Below are 25,508 nucleotides of genomic sequence, written 5' to 3' on the forward strand. Positions count from 1 at the left end.
TTCGCATCCATAATTGTGTATTGTCTCTAGGTAAAAGACCTTTGCCCCTCCCCTCTTTCATTCGCTCCTACCTTCCCAAAGACCTAGGACCCCGGGCTGAGCTGAGCGTGGGGAGTGAGGGAACGAGCAAGCGAGTGAGCGAGAGAAAGACTGGCCACGGAAGAGGCTGCTGCGCTCGGTCGCTTTCCCTGCGCGGATTCCATGTGGATCTTTCGGGCTTCCTCTCTGGGTTTTGGATTACAAATCTGCACCTGAATGATCGCCTTGTCCCGAGCCGGGAATCTGCGTCCGGGCCAGCGGTAGCGGCTGCAGACTCCCGAAGGAGAGCTGGGGGTGGGTGGGTGGGAAGGGTGGGAACCCTGGGGGAAGAAGAGGCTTCCGAAAGAGGACGAGTTGAACGGGCTGCACTGGCAAGAGAAGAGAGCGTGGAGAGCGGAATGGGGAAATTTCAGTCCAAACACGGTAAGTAAGAGCTGGAGTTGTTGCTGTGGTTGGGAAGCGGGCAGGGGAGAGGGCTCCTGAGGTTGGGGTGTTAAGAAAGGAGGGAGAGCAGGTTGCGGTGGGCACTTTACATTGGGACGTTGCATCCTTTTGCGGGTTGAAAAACATCTCAACTGTATTTTCCCCCTTTTCCCTTCTCTCCCCCACCCCCCGTCCTCCGCTCCCCACCTCCCGTCTCTCTTCCTCTCTTCTACTCTGCCTTTGCCAACTGGCGACAGCAGCATGCAAGAGAAGAGAAAACCCAGAAGGTGAGAGGAAAAAGGGGGAGCTGGGGTGGGGTGGGGTGGATGGAATGGGGTGCTTGCTGCGGATTGCCTGGAGCGGGCCTGCTAAGTGCTAGCGGGGATCTTAGTCCAGTCCCTTTGCTTCCATCTGGGTGTGCGGGAGGAGAGATGAGGATGCTGTCTTCTTTCCTGGGGAGAAGATGCTGCTCTCCCTGCAGCCGTGGTGGTACGTGTCTGCTTGACTCACTGACCCCGGAGTTAGGAGGGGGTTAATAAGTAACCCTGGGTATCTCCTCCTGAGCCCTCGGGGTGAGTCGTCTTATCTGACTGCAAATCTTACCTTTTCCTACCCCTGGAGGGACAAGCTTTGATCTCCCTTTGATATGGGAATCTGAAAGACTAGTGATTTTCCTTTCTTAGAAGAAGGGATTCTAACTCCCTCCTCTCAGCTGGGGCTGAAGAGCGGTTTGGGAAATAGTTAAACTGTGGCGGGGAAAGGCTGTTAGCTACCTTGGGACCTCACTTTAGACTGGATGAGCCCCTCCTGTCTGCGTATCCTGGGCAGGCTCTCTCCCGTAATAGGATTTCCCCGCCCATACGACCCCCCTTCCGCACATCCCCCAATCCCCTACGAGCCTTGTAGTGTGAGAGTCGGAGGTCGGGTTGCCTCCTGTCTCTGGCTTGTCACTGGAAGCGCATCTCGTAACCGCTCGGAAGTTTGTGGTTTTGCCTTCATTAATAGTTTGCTTCCCCCCTTTTCCTTTGGGATGTCTGTTTCCCGTACGTCCCGTGCTGGCCGGGTGTTGCAGGGGACAGCTTTGTGGTGAACTCCTACGTGGGCAACCGTAAAGGCTTGGAAGAAGGGGACAGATTTGGAGTCGGGGAGCACAGGTCGAGAGACAAACAGGTGAGAGACACTACCATCCACCTCGCCTAGCTTCCGCAGCTGCCTAACAGGATAGGGGAAAGAACTTGCATTCTATCCACTTGGTTCCTTTCTAGTGACAGACTCGTGCTGGTGCTCTGGCTTCCTCCAGAAATAAGGAATTATTCTTCCTACACCCTTGCTTGGAATCCCAGTACTGTACTCAGAAGTAATTGGGAGGGAGCTGGTTCCTGGTGTGAAATCATGCGTCAAGTATCTATACCTGGTGATTGATTCAGTGTAACAATTTCTCCAAAATACTGCTTCGCATGGGGGGGGGGGATGGGGGGGCAAGAAGATGCCAGACATTCGTGGAACTATAGAGAGTTACAACCTCAAAAGTAGACAGTTACTAGGGTTTTACCTGGAAAGTGGAAACAAAAGTGCTCTTTTCGTATTTAAATCAAAGTAAGAATGCCAGTACCTAGCATTTACGAACCATGCTGAAGCCTGGAGACATTTAGTAGACAAGTGTCATCAATTGTTACCTATTTTACCTATTCTTCCTGATTAAAGGAGGAGTTATGGGTCTACGCTAATGGAGACTCTGAGAGGAGATTAAACTCAGGTTGGCATTGCTAGACTTTGGAAGGAATCTTTGATTAAGCTCTAACAGGTATTCGAAATGCATTCACAGCCATGGATCATTCCATGAGAGTTTCCTTGTTACATGAAGTGTGACTGGACCTTTTCTTCTTTCTTCTTTACTCTTCTCATTGTCCTCCTCCCTCTCCCCCCCTTTGAAATATACTATTTCAAAAGTTCTTAACCTGTGGTCTATGAACATACTTTTTAAAAAATTGACGATTCTATTTAACATGATTTTAATTTCCTTTGTAATCTTCTGCATTTTATTTTATGCATTTGAAACATTATTCTAAGGAGTCCATAGGGTTCACCAGACAGAAAAAGGGGTCCATGACATTAAAAAGGTTCAGAACCCCTGATTTAGATGTAATGAAGCATATTGGTCTCCAGGCATTGATGGGTGTTTTGGTATAAAAGAGCATTTTCCAAAGTGGAGAGTGGGGATCTCCCGTTTAGTAGGAGCATCATGGTCTTGTGGTAGAGTGTGAGCTACTTGAGAGCAAGGATTGTTTCATTTCCAGCAACTGTGTCCCCTATGCTTAACTGTGACTCAAACATTTTAAACATTTAATAAATGCTGATTGATTGATTGACAGAATACTCAAAGTTCAAATACTGAGTTCAAATTCTGCCATTTCCTAACTGTATGACCACAGCCAAGTTATTTAATGTCTCTAAGCCTCAGTTTCCTCATCTAAGATTACACATGTACAATACTAGATTAGTGTCGGGTATTATGCTAAAGTTTTTACCAGAGTCTCGCCTCTGCATTTGCTTATGTGCATAAACTGACTGGAAATAGGAAAAGTCATGTACAGAAAATGAAAGGGGAGGTGTTTCTTTGATATTTTCAGACGCCAGAGTCAGCTTTCAGGGCAGTATCTACCAAGCATAAGGATGGCTTATACAATTATGGCCAGATCAGACTTGACCCCAAAATATAGTTGGCTTGGATTCATTCATGAGTCCAGATTGTATGGCCAAAGTGGATGGCAGGCACATGGAATCAGAAGATTTCTTCATGTGTGGAGACAACATCTGGGAAACAGGACCCACCAAATTTTTGTCCCCAGGCAGAGTGAAATGGCTACTTGGCGGTCCTCCCATTAGTGTGATCAATGTGGACTGCCAACCAAGTAACAGCCCCCACCCCACCCCCAGCCCCAGCACACCTCCCCAAACTCTCCGTGGATTGTATGGCATGGATACTTAATAGATTGCAGACCATGCTGATGAAACTGATCTCCCGAGCATTTGGTCCCTCCCATAAATGAGTCTGAACCTAAATCATTTAAGACAAGTGTTGGCCGAGACCCTAGCAGCTTTCAAAAGGACACTCATCCTTCTAGTCTGTGTGGATGTTTGTTTGTATAGTTATCGATTATTTAAAGTCATTTGCTGCTGTGGGCATAACACTAGTTAGTTGTCCCTGAAACTGAAGTTGGAATGTGATGTATTAGGACTTAAGTTGTGTATGTATGCATACACTCCTAAACTTATCAATCACATATTGGAAAGTGAAATTAGTTTTAAGCACAAATTTTATTCTATGGTGTATATGCAAATGTATGCTTATATGTATGCTTTTATGCTTTATACTTTCTACCACTTTCTTTTTTTTCTTTTTTCGTGGGGGAGTGAGGGGCAATTGGAGTTAAGTGACTTGCCCAGGGTCACACAGCTAGTAAGTGTCAAGTGTCTGAAGCAGGATTTGAACTCAGGTTCTCCTGAATCCAGGGGCTGGTGCTTATCCACTGTGCCACCTAGCTGCCCCTTTTCTACCACTTTCAATGATGTGATTTGATAAGTTAGGAGTGTAAGTTAAATCTTACTCTATGTATGTATGCACATATGTATACTCACATAGAATAATATTTGTGCTTAATACTTTCTACCATTTTCAACAGAAAACACAAACTCTTACTAAACTAAATATTTGCAAAGGATGTTATGAATGGGGCAGCAGTGTATAGAGCAGTCGCCCTGGATTCGAGGAGGACCTTAAGTTCAAATCCGACCTCAGACACTTAACACTTACTAGCTGTGTGAGTCTGGGCAAATCACTTAAGCCCAATTGCCTCACCAAAAAAAAAAAAAAAAAAAAACAAGGATGATTAAGAACATTTTAAAAGGTACCAACTATGTAAATGTCATTAATATTTAGGGGGCATACCTATATACTATTTCTCAACATCTTTCTCCACCTACAGACCTTATCTTAAGATATCTGCTCATTCATATTTTTGGCAGAAGAATAAAATATTGTCTGCATCTTTTCTGTGGATTACATTAATACGTAATAGGGAGATGTTGAAAACCAGTCGATTTTGTGCTCTCTCTCTCTCTCTCTCTCTCTCTCGCCTCTCTCTCTCTCTCTCTCTCTCTCTCTCTCTCTCCCTCTGTTTGTGTCTCTCTGTCTTGGTCTCTTTCTGTGTCTCTGTGTGTCTCTCAGTCTGTTCCACCCCACCCCACTCCCAGCCGCAATCCCCCCAGGTTTGTCTTACACATCTTATCTAGCTCTCATTTATGTGTCATTAACTTCCTCAAAATTAAAAAAAAATCACACAACTTTTTAAAGTGGCCCATTAAAATAGTATTCAGGGTTAGAGAAGGGGTAAGTTCTGGATTATTAGGTTGTTGCTAAGGACTTCCTAACTAGCTATTAAGCCTTGTTCCTTTATGACATTGTTTCGAGGTTCCCTAGCTCTTCCTCCTTATCTGAAAAACAAAGCACTTATTAACTGTTCCATAGGGTGTGATCAAATCAATAACAATATTTCTAAAACCCTTTGAATTAGCCTAGTTTATATGCCTTGGGAGATACTGATCTATTAGATAAAGGCAATTTCACCTACTTGTTCTGAATGAAGTGGGGGGGAAAATAAGGGAAGCCATTCAAACAAGTAAGATTCAAGCATTTTTTCCCAAGTGTATCTGATATTGAGTCCTCTGAAAAAATTTAAATTGGGTTATCACGACTGATATGTTATTGTGCTGCATCTTAACAAAATTTAGGAGTATTTTTCAAAGAATTGAATGTTTCTGAACAAGAAAAAAAAATGTCTCCTCTATGGCTGATGTGAAAAGCTTCAGCTCATATTCTTCTTGGACCCAAAGAACCTTGGAGTTGATATAGACTCTTAAGTCCAACCTTCTAACTGATTAGGGAATCCCTTCCAACATCCCTGATGGCCTCTGCTTGTAGCCCTCCAGTGCAGGGAACAGTCTATCTCCAAAAGAAATTCCATTCCATTTCTGACTAGCTTTTATGGTAACAAGGTTCTTCCTTCCGTTCAAAATCTGCCTCCTCTAACCTGTCATCAGTGAGGCACAGAGTCTATCCTTTCTAATGTTCCTTAGACTCCTTTGCTGGATCATCTTCCAGAGGTCTGTCCTGGGCTTGCCATTCTTCTCTCTATATACTACCACACTTGGTGGATCTCATCAGCTCCCATGGATTTCAATGATCATCTCTGTATTGATCCTGAAATTAAGATGTCCAGTAGACATTTTAAATCTACATGTCCAAACAAACCTCATTGTCTTTCTCTCTAAAGCCTCCCCTCCTAACTTCTCTATATTTTAGAGAGCAACACCAATCTCCTGGTCCCTCAGGCTTGCAACCTAAGTGTTATCCTCAATTCTTCACTATCTCTCCCCATATCCAGTCTATTGCCTGTTGGTTTCACTTTTGCATTTCAAAAATATGCCCCCTTCTCTCCTCTGATCCTGCTACCACCCTTGTTCAAGACTTCACCTCCTACTCCTAAACTATTGATAATAGACCCCGTTGGGTGGGTTTTCCTGCCCTCAAGTCTCTCCCCACTCCAATCTAGTCCTCCATCAACTGTCAAAGTGATTTTCTTGTTTTGTTTTTGTTTTTGGAGGGGCAATAAGGGTTAAGTGACTTGCCTAGGGTCACACAGCTAGTAAGTGGCAAGTGTCTGAGGTCGGATTTGAACTCAGGTCCTCCTGAATCCAGGGCCAGTGCTTTATCCACTGAGCCACCTAGCTGATTTTCTTAAAGTGATTTTCTTAAAGCATAGGTCCATACCACCACCGACCACCACCACCACACCTCTAGACTTAATAAATTCGAGTGGTTCCTTATTGCCTCCAAGATCAAATGCAAAAATCCTCTGGTATTCAAAGCCCTTGTAACCTACACCCACTCTACCCCCCCTACTTTTCCAATCTTCTTACACCTATACTTTCTGCCACATACTCTTCACTCCAATGACACTGGCTTCCTAACTGTTCTGAGAAGAAGACTCCATCTCTTGTCCTTGTGCACTTTCTCTGGTTGTCCCCCCATACCTGGAATGGTCTCCCTCCATATCTCCCCTCCTGCTGTGTCTGGCTTTCTTCAAGAGCCAATCAAAATCCTGTCTTCTAAAGAAAGACTTCCCCCAACCCCTCTTAATTTCTAGTGACTTCTTTCTTATAATTATTGTTGTTTCCCTGTTAGGTTGTGAGCTCCTTGAGAGCAGGCACTGTCTTTAGTCTCTTTTTGTATTCTCACTCCTTAGTGCAGTGTCTGAAAAATAGTAGGCACATAATAAATACTTATTGATTGACTGATAGCAAGTATTTTGGTATAGTCTGCTTAACAAAAGATGGGAGAGTGGCTCAATACATAGCCCTTCCAGGAACTGCCCCAGCTTGTTTTGGTTGGTTATTAGAATAGGCAGCTATGAAACCATCTTTAGTCACATCTGCTAGGTTCCATAGGTGTGATATAAAGATCCTGGAAGAATCATTTAATAGAGACAAAGGATCACCAAATGTTGGAAGCAGAAGGGACCTTTGGTGATCATTTATCCTAACCTATTAATTTCACAGATGAGGAAGCTGTGGTAACCTAAGGTTATGAGGCATAAATGAGCTGTTCTAAGATTAGATAGAAAAATTAGCTATTTTTTCAAAGTGATTAAGAATGGCATCCTGGTAACTTGGGAGTTCTCTGAAGAACGGAGATTTCATTTGCAATTTATTTCATGTGATTGAATTCAGTAAAATCATGGAATGTTAGACCTGCAAGGGAGGACCCTAATGGTATGTCATTTAGTCCAGTTTTTACTACATACCATTCTGAGAGAGGAATAAGTCCTTCTAAGTGTTGTCTGGCTCAACAAGGTTCCCAAGACACCTCCCTCTAAGCTGGTGATAACTCCTTCAGAGCCATTTCCATTTTAAAAGATTTGGATGCTTTGAACATTAAGAAAAGTGGACTGAATTTGTTGTATTATAGCAAGTGACCTATGGAGAAAAGTATTGTATGTATATTCATCACTGTCATTCAGACAGTCACGTTTATGTTTGACATACAGGCCTCTTAAAAAATGAACCTGTCATTTTAGCTAGTGAAGACGCAGATTTCCATTCAGAGTGAATTTAACAAGGTTTCTGGTTGGGAAAGTTTATAGTCTTAGTTTAGACTTTAAAGAAGTTTTTTGTTGTTGTTGTTTTGTTTTTGTGGGGCAATGAGGGTTAAATGACTTGCCCAGGGTCACATAGCTAATAAGTGTCATGTGTCTGAGGTCAGATTTGAACTCAGGTGCTCCTGAATCCAGGGCCTATGCTTTATCTACTGTGCCACCTAGCTGCCCCCCAAAGAAGTTTTTTTAAATGAGGGGTGATTTAAACATGAAATAGCAGTGCACCATAGCATCATTGTTGAAACAAAGGAATTATCCAAATAATGCAAAAGTGGTTTTTCAATTTCCCACAGAAGTCAGATATGAAAAAACAAAGAGCTCTCTTCCAAAGCAGATTGGACCCTGGATTCAGGAAGACCTGAGTTCAAATCCAGCCTCAGACACTTGACACGTACTAGCTGTGTGACCCTGGGCAAGTCACTTAACCCTCATTGTCCTCCCCCCCCCAAAAAAAAACCCCAGATTGAACAAGAGAGCTATGGTGCAGTGACAAGAACACAGAATTTGGATTCATAAGAGTAGGGTTCAAATCCTGCTTCTGCTGGGTGACCTTTCAAGTCATCTAACCTCTCTCATGTCTAAAATGATAGGGTTGAATCTCAAAGGTTTCTTCCAAATGTAAATGTTATGAACTATTTTCCTGGTTTGGAGGTGCCCTATGTCTATGAGATTACCTCTTTTGCAAACTGACAAATTCTGGTGTCCAGAAAGGAGAGGTAATATGAGAAAATGTCCTATGTTGTGTATGAGTCAATGAGCTAAAAATTTCCAATTTCTAAAGCAAAGGGCTCTTGAGCATAATATCAGCTCCCCTCCAGCTAGTCTGCATGATTTGCCATGGTTTTATTAGCTGATTTTTGGAAGTTTGTAAGAAAAAAAGATTTCATAGGCAGGAAACAAACGGCCAATATACACAAAAATTTTGTGCCAACTGAGTAACAGTTTGTTTTCTTTCTCTGTCACTTTTATATTTGTGGCTTATTTACCTACAGAATTTTAGTTTTATTAGTTAAGAACTTACATATTGCTTTTCCTCAAAAGAACATAAGGCCTATTATAACTATCAGAAATTCAGATTTTCAAAGAGACCATCATCCCCCTTCTACACTCTCATGATAGATGGCCTGTAAGTTGCCAGCTATCTAAAAGAGGCCTAATTTTAAAGGAAATATTACAAATGCAAATAGCAAATTATTACACTTAAAAGATTTGGGTTCACTTAGTGAAGTTGGTTATTATATGGTGCTAATGGAACCACGGTAAAAGGTTCAACACTGTCTGTTCTCAGGCCACAGATTCCCCATCCGGATCTGTAAAACATTCTGTGCAATGTTTCCCTTGGGTGCTAGGAGGGACAACTGGGTGGGGGTGTGGATGGATTGGCATAAATCCATCTCTGCTACTGGAAAAATGACTCTAAGACCATGGTGGGTCATTATGATCCAGAATAGAATATTATAGTCAAATCTGGGATTATGGTTTAACCAGAAGGTGGTAAACTTTAGTATATAGTCAACTTTCAGGCAACTTGACAGATTTTCCATAAAAGACCATATACACTTTTCAGAAAAAAAAATCAAACTTGGCAAATGAACATTTCATGAGAGGTGTTAAATAGAGACTCCAATAGATAAAATTCTAGCAACTATAAAGATTCTATGGTTGATGTGGAAAGACTGTGAAATACTGGGGAGAAGAATGTGCTTGGCGTTAGAGGAGACCTCAGTCCAAATCCCACCCCAATTCTTGCTTTCTGTGTGACCATGGGTAAGTCAACTAACTTTCTGAGTCTAAATTGGTTCCCATCCCACAAGCCCTTTGTTTTGTTTTGTTTTGTTTTTTAGTGAGGCAATTGGGGTTAAGCGACTTGCCCAGGGTCACACAGCTAGAAATTGTTAAGTGTCTGAGGCTGGATTTGAACTCAGGTCCTCCTGACTCCAGGGCCAGTGCTCTATCCACTGCGCCACCTAGCTGCCCCACACAAGCTTTTTTTAAATGATTTATATAAAGCTCTTTTAAAAGGTCTTAAAAGTTGGAGCTTGGTAAATGTAAGCTCTTGGGACATTTCTCTTCATTTTTAGTGATTTATTCTTTATCAATAGAAATAGTGGTTATGGTGTTTATCATTGGTGCTGTAATCCTTTGATAGCATGATTGGGGGGGGGGGGTCGATCCCAAAGGTAGCTGTAGAATCTCGGACAAAGAGAGTCAGAAAGATGTGAGTTCAAATTCTGCCTCAGATACTAACTCTGTGACCCTGAGCAAAGCACTTAACTTCTGTCTGCCTCAGTTTCCTCATCTGCAAAATGAAGATAATTGTCATGACTACCTCCCAGGGTTGTTATGAGGATTAAACGAGGTAACATTTGTAAAACATTTTACAAATCTAAAGCGCTATATCAATTGAGATCTTTTTGTTAGGTGCCCGTTTAGTATGACAGCTGTTAATAAGATTTGGTGTTATTTTTAATTCAGAAGTGCTATTATGTGTAAACTGCTATGCTAGATGATGAGAATACTATTATAGAGGTCTTGAATATCACCTCTTTAAGTTTATTCCTAGTGGCTAAAAACATGTGGGCTCTCCTTTAAACTTGGTGCAGTATTAACGTTTGAAAGAATTCCTGCAGTTTCTTTAGAAACTAGCCAACCATAACTCAAATCCTCATACATCCACGAAAGTAGGAAAATGTGGGCCTGGAGGCCCACCCAAGTGATAGAATTTTAGCCGTATGCCTCAATTATTTACATTTATCTGCCTGTCACCTCTTCATCCTCTGGGTATGAGATATAGCAATGATGTAATGGGACCCAATAGAGGGGAGACACAACAGAATTCATAGTTAGTTATGGGGGGGGGACCTCGATCCAATAATTTCTGCATCTTTTACCCCATCTCTCCTTATCTCCTTAGCTGATAAGGGTACTCAGTTGGTAAGTGCTTTGGGGGGGGGGCTTTGAGTGTTTGTATATCAAGACCCTGGGAAAGTCTCTCTGTCTCAGTCTGTTTCTGTTTCTCCCAAGGAGATAGCACTGCCCTGTGATGAGAACCTTAAGATAAGAGCTGGGATTTTTTTTTTTATGGTGATTTTACACTTGCTATACTGTGAGCAGCATAGAACTTTCCCGAAGGGAGCAGTATGTTCTGTTACTTGCCTATCTGGTGAGGTGGTTGTTGAATTGTTTTTCAGTTGAGTTTGACTGTATGTGACTGCATTTGGGGTTTTCTTGGCAGAGATAGTGGAACGGTTTGCTTTTTCATTCTCCAGCTCATTTTACAGATGAGGACACTGAAGCAAGCAGGGTTAAGTGACTTGCCCAGGGTCACACAGCTAGTAAGTGTCTGAGGCCCGATTTGAACTCAGGTCTTCCTGACTCCAGGCCTGGTACTCTATCCACTGTCCCACCTAGCTGCCCTCTGCTCAGTAAATGAGTCAGAGATCCATTCTGAAAATAAAAACCATCCTTAGAATGTAAAAGCTCTTTGAAGGAAGGGACTATGGCATTTTTTAAACTTCGTATTCCCAGAGAAAAGAAAAACAGTATAACAGATGTAATGATGGGCTTATAATCTGGAAGACCCGCATTCAAATCCTGTATCTCAGGGCGCTAGGTGGTAAAGTGGATAGAGCACTGGCCCTGGATTCAGGAGGACTTGAGTTCAAATCCAGCCTCAGACACTGAACACTTACTAGCTGTGTGACCCTGGGCAACTCACTTAACCCCAATTGCCTCACTAAAAAAAAAACAACAAAAAAACAAATTCCTGCATCTGACAGCTCTGGGCAAGTTGCTTAACTTTTTTATGCCTTGATCAGCTCCTTATATACTAAGTCAAACTGGCTGTGATTTCTACTGGTGGAACAAGTTTCTTATTGGTGAAATCTGGCTGATTCTAGGAGTATTCCCCAGCATGTACATACCTTGCACATATAAAAAACTTAATAAATATTTGTTTGTCTGTCATGATCCCCTTTGGAAAAGCCTAGGGACCCCTTCTCAGAATGTTTTTAAAATGTATAAAATACATACGATTCTGAATATAAACAATTCATCAAAATACAGTTATTATTTTTTTTTAGTTGATAGCCCCAGATTCAGAATCCTCAATTTAATCAAATTGATTTAAGAATTTAACAGCCTTCCCTCTTCTCAGGGGAGGAGGAGTGAAAGGGCCGTGGAAGATTCACAGAGGCTCCTTGGCATGGAAAGCCCCCTTTTGACTATCTAGTCCTTGCTCATTTGCTTTAGTTTCATGTCCCTCACTTACTCTACTCGTTCTTGCTAGACATGCTGTAATGCTGTTTCTCCACTGAGGAAAGGAAGCCGTTTCTGTCTTTTTGGCTAGCTTCAGTGAGTTAGTGACTTCTTGTTGTTGTTGCCTTTTTAAATGGAAGAAAGTTTTTGAATCGGAGTCAGGCACAGTTTATCTCTTGACATTTGGAGTTTTCCTAAATAACCTGGAAGTGGACAGTGAGTCACTCCAACAGGAACCAGGAGTCAATGAAAGCAAACCAGGTTGAGTCAGTGCTTACGTTTCAAAGGAAAATGACCCAAACTGGACAGAGCCGAATTACATCTTGCAGGTGTCTCATGAAAACCTCTCCCAGTTTGGGTTTGACTAGGGCTTGTGAGGAAACCATAAACTGACTTCAGAAAAATAACTAGGTTTAGAAGGCAAAGCCTTATATAATCTTATGAAGTTATTAAAGAAATATTATCCAGAACTCTATGGAAGTCCAGAATGAAATGCGGTCACGGCACCCTGCCAGTGTTAGTGTGTGGTTTGTTACCAAGTTGAACAAGACCTGACAGTTGTTTCTAAGAGAGGAAAGGTATTGCTGAGCACTCTCCTTGCTGGAGATCCTATGGGCATTGTGGTGAGGCAGGCAACTCAAAGGATTTATTCATCCAGTGGCCCCGACTTGAATCTCTTTCCTACTTCTGAAGAACTTTTTAGAAAACATCATTGATGGCTGGAAGACGTCATGCCCCTCGCCTCACATGTTAATTTTAGATCAGACATGAGTACAAGTAATCTAAGAACCCCTGTCTTCCAAGGGGAAGCAAGTGAAAAATGTGCTCAGTAAGTGGTGCAGATCCAAACTGAGGAGTGACTTCAAATTCAAAACTGGATCTCACCATCTCAGAGGCCATCTCTTCCGACCCCTTTATTTTATAGAAGAGGAAAATAGGAGCCCACACGAATGAAATGACCCGCGCAGGGCCACCCAGGCAATAAGCATCAAAGGTGGGATTTGAACTCAGTTCTTCTGATTGTCAAGCCGCCCCCCTCACACTGCTGCCAACCATGTCTGATAGCTTGTAGGACAGCTGTTCTGCCCTCCTCATTCTCGTTTAGTTTCCCACAGGTTCCTTTCAATTTTGACGTCTATCCCAGGCAGCCAGGTGCTCTTCTGTGTACTGATGGGTGAAAAGAAGGAAAAAGAATGTCAGTTTCCTGTTTTTATTACTTCTGAAGGACTGGTCAGCAGCTATTTTCATTCTACTCACAGTTAGTTACCTCTTGGACTGGAGAGAGTTCTGTTTTTCCATTCCTTTTAAATCATTCCATTTGTAGTCGCTTCTGTTCTCTGTTTGAGCTTTCATCTGGCAGAAGTTCCTGCAGGTGAGGTACATGTTGGAGAATGGATCAGTGCCCAGGGAAGCCATGGGGCTGCTCTTAAAAAGAGGAATCAAAGATTGTGTCAGGATATTTAGTGTGGATCTTTTTTCTTCCTTTTTCTAAATTCTTTTTTTTTTTTTTTTGGTTTTTTGGTTTATTTGTTTGTTTTTGGCGGGGCAATGGGGGGTTAAGTGACTTGCCCAGGGTCACACAGCTAGTAAGTGTCTAGTATCTGAGGCCAGATTTGAACTCAGGTACTCCTGAATCCAGGGCCGGTGCTTTTATCCACTGCACCACCTAGCCGCTCCTCTTTTTCTAAATTCTAACCTCTTTTCTGCCAAATTCTAATTGCTCAGGGATGCCACCTTTTGTTAATAATTGTCTTCTTCTTGAGTAGGCCTCTTAAGCCAACAGCATCCATCATCTTTTCCAATGAGAAACTAAGGGAACCTTTATTGTCTTTTTTTGGGCTTCTCTTCTCCATTAGTTGCTCCTAGAAGCTTGTAGAAAAGTCCCTACAGTGAGGTTACAAAAACCCTTTCATGTTGGAGTCTAATGTGTTGTTTGGAGTGAAGTTAGTATCCACAAGACAGAATAGAGCAAAAGTTCTTCTAGGGAAAGAAGACCCCCTTTTCCTAGGATTAGAGACTGTTTTTCATTTTTCTTTCTTTCTTTCTTTTTTTTTTTGGTGAGGCAATTGGGGTTAAGTGACTTGCCCAGGGTCACACAGCTAGTAAGTGTCAAGTGCCTGAGGCCGGATTTGAACTCAGGTCCTCCTGACTCCAGGGCCGGTGCTCTATCCACTGTGCCACCTAGCTGCCCCCGGATAGTATACTTTTAAAAAATGAAAAATAGGGGCAGTTAGGTGGCACAGTGGATAGAGCACCGGCCCTGGAGTCAGGAGGACCTGAGTTCAAATCCGGCCTCAGATACTTGACACTTACTAGCTGTGTGACCCTGGGCAAGTCACTTAACCCTCATGCCCTGCCAAAAAAATAAAAAGAAAAAAGAAAAGAGTATAAAGGAGTCCCAAGACCAAAAAATTTGAAAACCCTTGGTCTAGAGCAGAGGTGTCAAACTCACAGCCCTCTAGTCTGCTAAACTCCAAGTTCGGCCCAAACCAGATTAAAACGTAATTAGGAAATGTTTAATAAAATACATTTAAATGCAATATGACATAGATAATGTTAACCTGTGGTTTTCTAAGTCAATATGCAACCCACAGAGATCCAGTTCTATTTGAGTCTAATAACACTAGTATAGAGAATGGTTGGTATTTCCGCAGAAGTTTTCAAAATGGTGAAGCTCATTGGGGTTTCTTGATTATAACAGGCTCTTCCACATATATGTGGAACAGACATCATGTGGCACTGGGAGCCCTGATGATTTTCATGATAGGGGACCTAGTAATGTAGTGGAGAAAGTCCTAGATTTAGACCGAACAAGTCCTGGTCCTAAAGCTTTCAGGTCTTTCTTGACCCTCTGTGGCCCAATAGAGTCCTCTTTTGGGGAGGACTTCATTGCACTGAATTTCTTTACTTGAGGAAGGATAAAAACTTCCTCAGGGTAGGAGATCTCATAATTCAAACTTTCTCTCTCAGTTCATAAAAGTTCAACACAGACTTGTGAGATCAAGTAAGGCTTCTCCCGCTACATTACATATTCTTCTAGAATGGTCATGAACTTCTCAATGAAATTAGTTATTGCTGTGCTTTGGTTCCCTCCCCCCACATTTTAGAAAGTTTTCCAATACCCAGCTGGGGTGTGTCAGTGTCACCATATTGTTAACCTACATTTTTACATGCTGAACCTTTTTTTCCCCCTGGAAGGGATTTTAGGTTGGAGGTGGGGCTGCGGGGAAGAAAGGGAAGGAGGGTTGTGCCCTTTTTTTTTCTTTCATTTCCAAAGCCAATTACTATAATTCCTCCATGCTTGTTTTAGTTGGAAAGGAGGGTGGGCTTTTTTTTTTAACTGTGTCCCAAATATCCAATTTTAATAGACCTTGTAAAAGTGTTTCCCCTGTATTCATCAGTAAAAGAAAATGTATTTAAATGCAATTCAAGCTTTGAGCACTAATTTCCTTTCACTCCAAATGATATAGTAAAGAGTTTTACAAGGGCAGAGAGAAGGTTGGTGGATAGGTTATAGGCAGGAGAAGTGCTTGGTTGGGGGATGTTTTTAAGGAATGGGGGAGGGAGGATGGTTGGGTGTTTTCTCAAACAGTTGGTTAATTGGATTTGCCATCTGCTCTAGAGAAACATCAAAGAGCTTCAAGGGGGAGAATTTGAGGCCCCTCTTTCAATCACTAGCAGTGATGATGATGTCCTGCCTCACGACCAGCTGCTCCATCTTCTATCTTCTCCCTGGACAGATTTTTTTTTTAAAAGAAATTATTGGTTTGGCTGAGAGGCAGAGCTAACACCTGCCTGGAGTCCTTCTAGGCACAAGAATATGCAAACTTTGGCCAGTGAGGCAGTTGGCCAGAAGTCTGCAAGCTGCATCTGATTCTGCTAAAAGTTACACCACTTTTACTTCTTTTCTAATGGGAAGAGGCATCTTGGGGACCATGGAGGTGATAAGTACCAATGTTGACTCCTATTCCAAAATGCTCCCTTTTCTCATAGCACCCCATTAGTTCTTGTATCAAACTTTGGATATCCACACATTTTCTTTCTTAAAGATTTAATGTTCTCTCTAAAAAGAACTGGAGTTTTTATGGGTTTATCAACCACCAGACTATTTATTTTTTCCTGTATGTTGTGTATCTAATCTGTTAGACTAATCAACCTCTTTATTTTTTTTTAAGCAATACGAATAGTTTTGACAGTTACAGATTTTATAGTATAGTTTCAGATCTGGTGCTGATAGGCTCCTTCCTTCACTTTTTTTTTTCATTATTTCCCTTGAGATTCTTGACCTTTTTGATTCCCCAGATGAATTTTGTTTTTCTTTCTGGTTTTAGTTCTATAATGTAATCCTTTGGTGGTTGAGTGACATAATACTACAAAAATAAATTAACTTAGATAGTATTGTTCTTTTTAGTATATTAGCACAACCCAACCATGAGCAATTAATGTCTTTTTTTTTCTGTAGTGTTTATATTTATATAACTTCTGTGTATACCTTAATAGGCAAATTCCCCAACATTTTATGCATTCTGTGATTATTTTGAATGGAATTTCTTTTTTCTGTCTTTTTCTGCTAGGTAATACAAGGACTTCTAAATAGAATCAGTGGAAGCAGTGTAGTGTTCCAGAAAGAGGACTAGATTTGAAATTAGAAGCCCTGGACCTAAATCCCAGCTCTGTGTGAACTTCCTTGTGTGAATTTAGATCTGTCACTTCATTCCTCTGGGCCTCAGTTACCTCAATCTGTAAAATGAAGGCTTGAACAAGATGGCCTCTAATTCCCATTCCAGCTCTAAGTCTGCAATGCAGTTAGGAAAAGCTCTGAGCCTGCATTGGGATTAAATATTTCAAAGGATATTTTTAAAAGCTGTTCACTTGTAAAACCTAAATGGGGAGGAAAAAATTACACATGGGCTTTTAAACTTGGTGACAGGTGTAGAACTCAAATCTAGAACTGCTTCAACAAAACACATTAGATCTTAAGGCTTTTGTTTGAATTATGAATTCTTACTTTGCGGTTCTCATAAATGCAGATGATCCACTTACCCATTAGGATCTGCACATCTGACAGGAAACCGCTTCCATGGTTTTCGCTGTGGCTCTTGCTTAATTTTGGAAACAATGGATATAATCTCAGTAATTCTAATGCTATTCAGCAATGCTCTGTTGCCTTATTCCTGGCAGCTTAGAGGTGACCCTGGGTTCTTCAAGGCCAAGGCAGGGGAATGCAAGTTCTAACAGGTCCTAACAAGATGGGAAGTCTCTGAGGAGGGTGGGGTCCAACAGCATTCTGCATGTGTCTGTCATCTGAAGACCAGCCCAACTAAATTCAGAGAGCCACATCACTGCAACAGGTGGTAACATTTTTGGCCCTAGTAACTTACGTAGCTAGTCCAGTAAATTATGGAGGGTTCATAATATGAGTCAGTGTGGAGAGGGGAGAGCAGTTATCAAAATAGCTCATGACAAAAATCACAGAAGCAAGTAATGAATTTGAGAAGCAACATGATGTTATAGATAGAGCTGACTTTGGAGTCAGGAAGACCTGTGTTCAAATTCTTATTTTGACATATATTGCCTCTATCAATCTAGATAAGTCACTAGGTAGCACCATAGTGCAGAGTGCTGGACCTGGAGTCAGAAATACCTGAATTCAAATCTAGCCTCAGACATTTACTAGCTTTGTGACCCTGAACAAGCCATTTCACCTGTTTGCCTCGGTTTCCTCATCTGTAAAATGGGGATTATAATAGCACCTACTTCACAAGGTTGTTGTGACAATCAAAAGAGATAGGGCCGCTAGGTGGCGCAGTGGATAAAGCACCGGCCCTGGATTCAGGAGGACTGAGTTCAAATTCGGGCTCAGACACTTGAAACTTACTAGCTGTGTGACCCTGGGCAAGTCACTTAATCCCCATTGCCCTGCAAAAAAAAAAAAGAGAGAGAGATAATGTTGTTATTATTGTTTCATTGTTATTGTTGCTCCATTATTGTTATTATTGCTTCAATTCTGTCCTACTTTCCCCCCCACACACACATACACACAAAGACTTTAAGACTTTTCTAATACCATTTGATGCTAGGGCCTATTCATCTTGCATATCTTGTTTGTACGTAGTTGTTTGAATGATGTCTTCTCCATTAGACTGTGAGCTCCTTGATAGCAGGGACTATCTTTTGTCTTTCTTTGTATCCCCAGCATTTATCACAGTGCCTACTAGATAAATGCTTAGTAAATACTTAGTAACTGACTGAATAACTGTAGTTCACAGATGAGTTTCTAATCTACATCATTGTAGCAGACTTCATACTGGGACTTTCCTATGCCATTGAAACCAAGGTCTAGACAAAAAAAAAAATCAAGAATTGTTTTCTTTCCTTCACTTAGCTTTTTTAGTACTGGGAAGTTACATAAACTATACTGAGTAGAAGTTTCTAATGCAGTAATTTGAATTTTACTTATTAGAATAGGTAGGAATGGTCGGGTTGTGATTTATAGATCTATGTCATTGAAGAGAATACCCATAGGGGTGATCTGTTGAGCACTGGGGCACAGGAGCTCTTGTGGTTAGGCAGGGTCACCTTGCCTATAAAAGCCCATGTAGTCGGGGCAGCTAGGTGGTACAGTGGATAAAGCACTGGCCCTGGATTTAGGAGGACCTGAGTTCAAATCTGGCCTCAGACCCTTGACACTTACTAGCTGTGTGACCCTAGGCAAGCCACTTAACCCCAATTGCCTCACCAAAAAAACAAAAACAAACAAACAAAAAAAGCCCATGTAGTCAAAGCTATGTTTTTTTTCCAGTAGCAATGTCTGGCTGTGAGAGCTGGACTACAAGGAAAAGCTGAGTGCTGTGGAATCAACATTTATGAATTGTGGTGCTAGAGAAGACTTTTGAGAGTCCTATGGACAGCAAGGATGTCAAATCAGTTAGTATTTAAAGAAATCGAGGCTATTCAATGGAAGGTCAAATGCTGAAGCTTAAATATTTTGGTCACATAATGAGAAGACTGGACTCATGGGAAAAGACCCAGATGTTGGGAAAGATCGAAGGCAAAAGGGAAAGGGGATGGCAGAGGATGAGATGGATAGATAGTGTCATGAAAGCCACCAACATGAACCTGGACAGACTTCAAGTGATAATAAAGAACAGAAGGGACTGGCTTTCTGTCTATGGTCCATGGGGTCACAAAGAGTCAGACACAACTGAACAAGAAAACATCACACTCCTTGCTGCTTCACCAGCAAAGACTTTTGTGCCTCCTCTCAGGTCTGTGATTCCACGATTCATCAGCAGTCTCTCTACCTTAAAAATGACAACTTCAGATCTGGTGGTAGACCAGTCTCAAGTGGGTTGTGACTCCAAACATAGCCAGGTAGTCCAGAGTTAGATTCCAGATGGCAAGTGTTTTTGTCATCCTTGGATCTTTTTATGTGTGGCAGCATACATTGCAGCCCACTGTAACCACAGTTACTTGTCTCTGGAAATGTGGCCTTTTTCTCTGTAACATACAGATTAATCACATAGTTGTCCTGTAGATTTGCCTCATGGCCCTTTGACTGCTAGCTTCCTGGTTGTTTTTGGTTAACTGATAACCACAAAGTAAATAGGGGAATAATTTCGGTCCCTTATAACTGAGGAAGCAGACAAATGGTGCTGTGAATGGAGAACCAGCCTGGAATCGGGGAAGACTCATCTTCCTGAGTTCAAATCCAGTCTCAGACACTTGAGAGATGTGCGACCCTGGGCAAATCACTTAACCTTGTTTGCCTCAGTTTCCTCATCTGTAAAATGAGCTGGAGGAGGAAAAGGCAAACTTCTCCAATATCTCCACCAAGAAAACTCCAAATGGGGGTCATGACAAGCTGGACAAGACTGAAACAACTAAACAACATTTAAGACAGGTACTCTGTCTCATGCATGGTGGTGGGGGAGGGTAGACCCCAAATTCTTCTGCTACATACATTCTCCATGGTATTTTAGCTAGTCTAAAACATGATTTCCTCTCATCATTTGCTTTCTATGTAATATTAAATTAGATGTAATTTATATGTGTTATTTCAAAACTTGTGAAAAAAGTTGGAGAGGAGGGAAAAGTCAGTTCAAGATAAAACTGATATTCCACTTATAGAATGACATGAAATGACCTGACTCTTGAGATCATCTGCCTTTTTGAAAGGCCTCCATGGCCTCCTTGGTTCACATGAAGCTAGTAGGAAATTTTGTCATAAATGAAACTAATGGAAACAACTAAATTAATTAATTAATTTTGGTGAGGCAATTGGGGTTAAGTGACTTGCCCAAGGTCACACAGCTAGTAAGTGTCAAGTGTCTGAGGCTGGATTTGAACTCAGGTCCTCCTGAATCCAGGGCCAGTGCTTTATCCACTGTACCACCTAGCTGCCCCTTTTAAATGAACATTTTTTTCAATTTTCTGTTTTTTTAAACGTAGTGGTTTATTTCCAGTTGTCATGAATCACCTTTACCTTTCCTATCCTATTTTAACATTGAGCTAAGTGATTGATAAGATAGAGTGTTGCTTTTGATTGATTTGGTGAGCAAGAATATTTCAAATCATGAAGTGGGTCTTCCCACTTCTAAGGTCTTGCATGTTAAAATGTCTAAACATTAATTAAGCTTGGCTACATGTTGTTATTGTTGTTCATTCATTTCAGTTGTGTCTGACTTTTCATTATTCCATTTGGGGATTTCTTGGCACAGATACCAGAGTGGTTTGCCATTTCCTTTTCCATCTGGCTTAACAGATGAGGAAACCAAGACAAACTGGGTTAAGTGACATGCCCAGAGTCACACAGCCAGTAAGTATCTAAGGCCATACTTGAATTCAAGGAAGATGAGTCTTCCTGACTTCAGTTATCTACTGTGCCCCCTAGGATTCTTGAATAAAGGTAATTAGGAGGCAGTATGGAGGAGTGGAATGATTTTTGCACTTGATGTCAGGAGGACCTGTGTTCCAATTCCACCTGTGATACTAGCTGTGGGACCTTGGGTAAGTCATTTATCCTCTCTTCAAGCCTCAGTTTCCTTCTCTGTAAAATGGAGACAATAATATCATTTGCCTCACAGAGTTGTTGTGAAGATCAAATGACATGACATCTGGGAAATACTTTAGAAACCTTAAAGTGTCATATAAATGTCAGCTCTTATCTTGCCCAACCTTCTTTATTTACAGATAAGGAAACTGAGGCCCAGTGAGGCTACTAAGCTTGCCTAAAGTCATCCTCCAAATAAGAAGCTAATCTATAAAGCAGGGAAAATAAGAATCCCCGAGATAATGTATGTAAAGTAGCAAATCTCAAAGTTCTATATAAATATTAGCCATTATAATAAAATTGTTTCCATTTTATAGCTGGCTAAAATTAGTCCATCTAAGCTTGAATGGTTTTCTTAACATCACTGCTATTACTAGAGATAGAAATTACAAGTAGCACACGAACCAGTTATTTCATAGTTATCCCCTCCAATCTGATTCCCTGTCTTTATGAGGTTGCTTACAAAAGTGGTTACATTGAAGGCTCCTTCCATAAGAAACCCTGGCATTCTGTACAGCTCTTCCTCCACGTCCATCTGGTCATTGCATGAGGGAGACATAACACAAGAAAGGATGGATTAAGAAAGGGGGGGGCAGCTAGGTGGAGCAGTGAATAAAGCACCAGCCCTGGATTCAGGAGGACCTGAGTTCAAATCCAGCCTCAGCCACTTGACACTTACTAGCTGTGTGACCCTGGGCAAGTCACTTAACCCCCATAGACCCGCAAAAAAAAAAAAAAAAAGAAAAAGAAAGAAAGGGAAGATATTATGATAGCGCATAAGGAGAGTTCAAAAACCCACTTGGAGTACTTGAGAGAATAAAGAGAATTACTGGTAGCAAATACAGAGCTGAATTACAAATCTTATCTCTATTTGCACTTTGTGATGCATTAAGAGAAAAGAGAAAAGCATTATTTTTTTACAGGTCCCAGGAAAAGTAGAAACCACTAAATTTTTTGAAACTTAAATAAAGGCAAACAATTACCCAGCCACTCACTCAGATTAAAAGATTATTGTTAAGTGCAAAGAAATACTTCAATTAAAGTTTTGGAGATAGAATTCAGACCACTGGCTACCAGATAATCAATTGGCAGGTATTGAGTGAGAACCCATTATGACTGCTGAGCAGTTTTGTGTGTGTGTGTGTGTGTGTGTGTGTGTGTGTGTGTGTGTGTGTGTGTGTGTACATGTGGTTTTCTGAAATTGGGCAGGTCGTCTTTGTATGTCTAGTATCGAGTCCAATGCCTTGGACAGAGTGGGTGTGTAATCCATTTTTGCTGAATCGACATGCAGGTATTGTTGATTTAAATCTGCACTCAGCATTTTTGGAAGTCTTCAGTGTCAAGGTCGAAAGTCTCTGTTTATAGTCCACAGTTTCTTAACTTTTCTTCTATCATGGGCTCCTTTGGCAACCTGGTGAATCTTACAGACCCCTTCTCAGTATAAAAAATTTTAATGCACACAATAAAATGCATGAGACTAAAAAGGAAATACAATTATCAGATAAAAAACCGAGTTCATATACCCCACATTAAGAACCCCTGGTTTAAAGTGGGCATGCTACCCATCCATTTTACTAAGAAATGCTAAATAAGGTTAATCCTAAATCCTGACTGATGTTCACGGGAAAGGTAGGGGCAGATAGAGATCCAGCAATGATCCATGGGACCTTCACACTTAGAATGTGGACTAGAATTTGAATGCAGCCTCCCTGGATTGTGATATGTTTCATGTGCTAATGCAATCAAAAAAAGGAAGAAGGGAACAAATGACTGTTTTCCCCCCACAGGTGTTCAGAGAATAATACCTTTCACATCTTTATTTTATTTTATCTACACAACCTTGAGAGGGAAGCAGAATGGATGGTGTTACTATATTCTTTTATAGGTGAGGAGACTGAGGCAGAGAGAGTAAATGTCTTGCCCAGGTCTGTGGCTCTTTGGGGACAGACATAAGATTTAAATTCAGTCCTCTGTGGGCAGCTAGGTGGCACAGTGGATAAAGCACTGACCCTGGATTCAGGAGGATCTGAGTTCAAATCCAGCCTCAAACACTTGACACTTACTAGCTATGTGACCCTGAGCAAATCACTTAACCCTCATTGCCCCACAAAAAAGAAAAGAAAGGAAGGAAGGAAAGAAATTCAGTCCTCCTACTTTAGCATTTAGCACTACTTCTTAGTGTTTCCTCTAGTTTTTGTAGCTGTTGTCTACATATCCTCTGGCAATGATTGTGGGTGACCCAAAGGGCAATGGTAACCCAAGAGGTAGGCTGCAGCATGTTTCTAATGATGACCTACATCACAAGAAATACTGCAAAAGAGCTGGCTTGAGGTCTGTCACTGAAGAAATGCATCCTTGAAAAAGGACATAGACTGGATGTGTGGTGAGATCAAGGGATAGCAGGTAGACAACCTGAACAAGGCACTGACGCCCATTGGATGTAGAAAGGTGACCTGTGAGATCCTTTCCAGCTCCATGGATGACTTAGAGGAAGACCTCCAACACCGGGGTGCATCCTCTGCAGAGGATCTATGGATGATCATGGACCAGAACCAGAGACAGGCAGGACAAGGAGGTTTGGCTGCGTCACAGTCTGCTCTAAGGAAAGGAATTTCTCATATTGATGAGATCCCAGATCTATTTGAAGCAATGAACTGGGAGTAATGAATGTAGGGAAGCTAATTCTATCATACCTTCCCTGCCCCTTTGGACTCTATATCCCAAGTGTCCATGATGGGCTAGCATTTGGCATATGGGTTTGACCCAGCATGATGAAGCTACCTTACACTTCAAATTATATTTGGAAACTAGGCATAGTCTTGGATGCTGTGTGCCTATTATTCATCACTCCTGTTACTAGAGAAGAGCTTCTTCTGCTCAGTTAATTATAATAATGCGAAACATCCATCTCCTTTATATAGCTTTCATGGCTTGGATCCATGCTTCAAAAGCATTAGGAGGCACCTAGTCACAGAATGGAATGGTGCTAGGCACTGTTCCCTTGGATCAGCAGCTAGAAGGGCTGGCTGGACAGCATGTGCTTAGGTCTGTCCCATTGATGCAAAGGGACGTCACCAGGAGCTTGGGTAGCTAAAGCAAGTTCTGTGTCATGGAATTCTCTCTGTCCCTTCTTTTAAGGCTACCCTCACTAATCGCTTAATTTCTAACCTAGGTTGAGAGACATTCCATCAATCCACTAGAGACATTTTCCACGGAGTAATAAATGATCTGTTTTTGGCTAAGTCTCATGGTGAGGCTCTAAAAATTTAAATGTAGCATTGGCTTTGGTTTGGGCCATCTCCTTGGGATGCTAATTCTTAGCATTAAGAACCTGAATGTAATTAGACATAATGCTTTTCAGAAACCCAGTTCTCCCCTCAAAGTGAATTACATCAACTGCTCTCGTTTATGTGAGCTCTCATCTTCTTTCATGTCTGGGGAGTATTTGGCAAGGCACCGAACTGGCAGGCTTTTATGCCAACATTAAACAAATTGGGTCTGTTAGATCCTGTTTGTTATGCTGTAGCTCGAATTTATTTATAATGATAGCCAGCTCTTGGCAGTTTGAAGTAGGGGGATTTATTTTCCTTTTGTTCTACACAGTGTCTTCCCAAGGAAATTGCAACTAGTTGTGAGCTATGAAGTCAGGGGGAGCTAGCTCCTAGCAGAGAATATTTTAACATGAAACAATTCAAATTGGGGATTATGTTTATGTGATAGTTAAAATGTCAGGGCTGTTTTGAGTTTACTGCTGATGATGTGGTTGGGTTGTATTTGTAGCTTACAATTGAGAGTTAAGGATAATAACTAACGGGAGCCTTCATTCTCCTTCAGGACTCACAGGATAAAGACTAGGCTGGAGAGAGCTTTCTACCCAAGGGTTTCTGTCAGCAATGGGTGACCCCCTCCTCCATTTTCTGTTTTCCTACCATTTCTAAGCATTGGAAGCCAAGTGTTAAGTTAAATGTGTACCCAAGATCCTATGGTATATAGTACCTCCTAAAAGGAAGCAGATTTAGCTACTGAGTTTTCTCCCCTTTAAATTCACTTTTATTTTAATTGAGAAAGCAATTGAAAATAATTTGAGGTGTTGACACTCTCATTTGCCCTTTGACAAAATACCCTTTTATCTTAATAGCATCTATACCCCTGGATGAGCTCTGCGTTCTGTGGGTGCCCTTAGACCCTTCCTGTGAGTTCTCATTTCTCATGGGCTCCCAGCACTCTGTTCTTAGCTTTCAGGTCTAGTTTTCAGGCTAGGACTTGCCATGCTCACTATCCAGGAGGAGAAGGGAGCTAAGACGCTCCCGATTTATTTTCCAATCCACAGCCCCGCTGCCTCTCCAATAATCCCATGTGTGATTCATTATGTGCTTTCTGGTTCCTTTGTTGTGTGCCTGCTCATTTCTAATCCTTAGTAGAGGCTTCTGGGCACAGAGAAATGCCAGGCCCAAGCTGGAGCCCTAGCAAATGGTGACTTCAAATGCTCCTCAAACAGTTCTCCGTGCCTGACTCTGGGGAAT

General features: G+C 41.6%; 1 protein-coding gene across 1 annotated transcript in view; it reads left to right on the forward strand.

Moving 5' to 3' along the window:
- The first annotated feature begins 356 nt into the window (after positions 1-356).
- The window catches only part of NKD2 (NKD inhibitor of WNT signaling pathway 2), a 112,257-nt gene continuing 87,105 nt past the window's right edge, over positions 357-25,508 (forward strand). The window contains 3 exon segments of the mRNA XM_043975865.1: positions 357-462; positions 720-749; positions 1,535-1,632. Of these exon segments, the coding sequence (XP_043831800.1) occupies positions 438-462; positions 720-749; positions 1,535-1,632 (153 nt within the window). The 5' untranslated portion in view covers positions 357-437.

This window comes from Dromiciops gliroides, chromosome 1 (assembly GCF_019393635.1).
Source record: "Dromiciops gliroides isolate mDroGli1 chromosome 1, mDroGli1.pri, whole genome shotgun sequence".
Taxonomy (NCBI): Eukaryota; Metazoa; Chordata; class Mammalia; order Microbiotheria; family Microbiotheriidae; genus Dromiciops; species Dromiciops gliroides.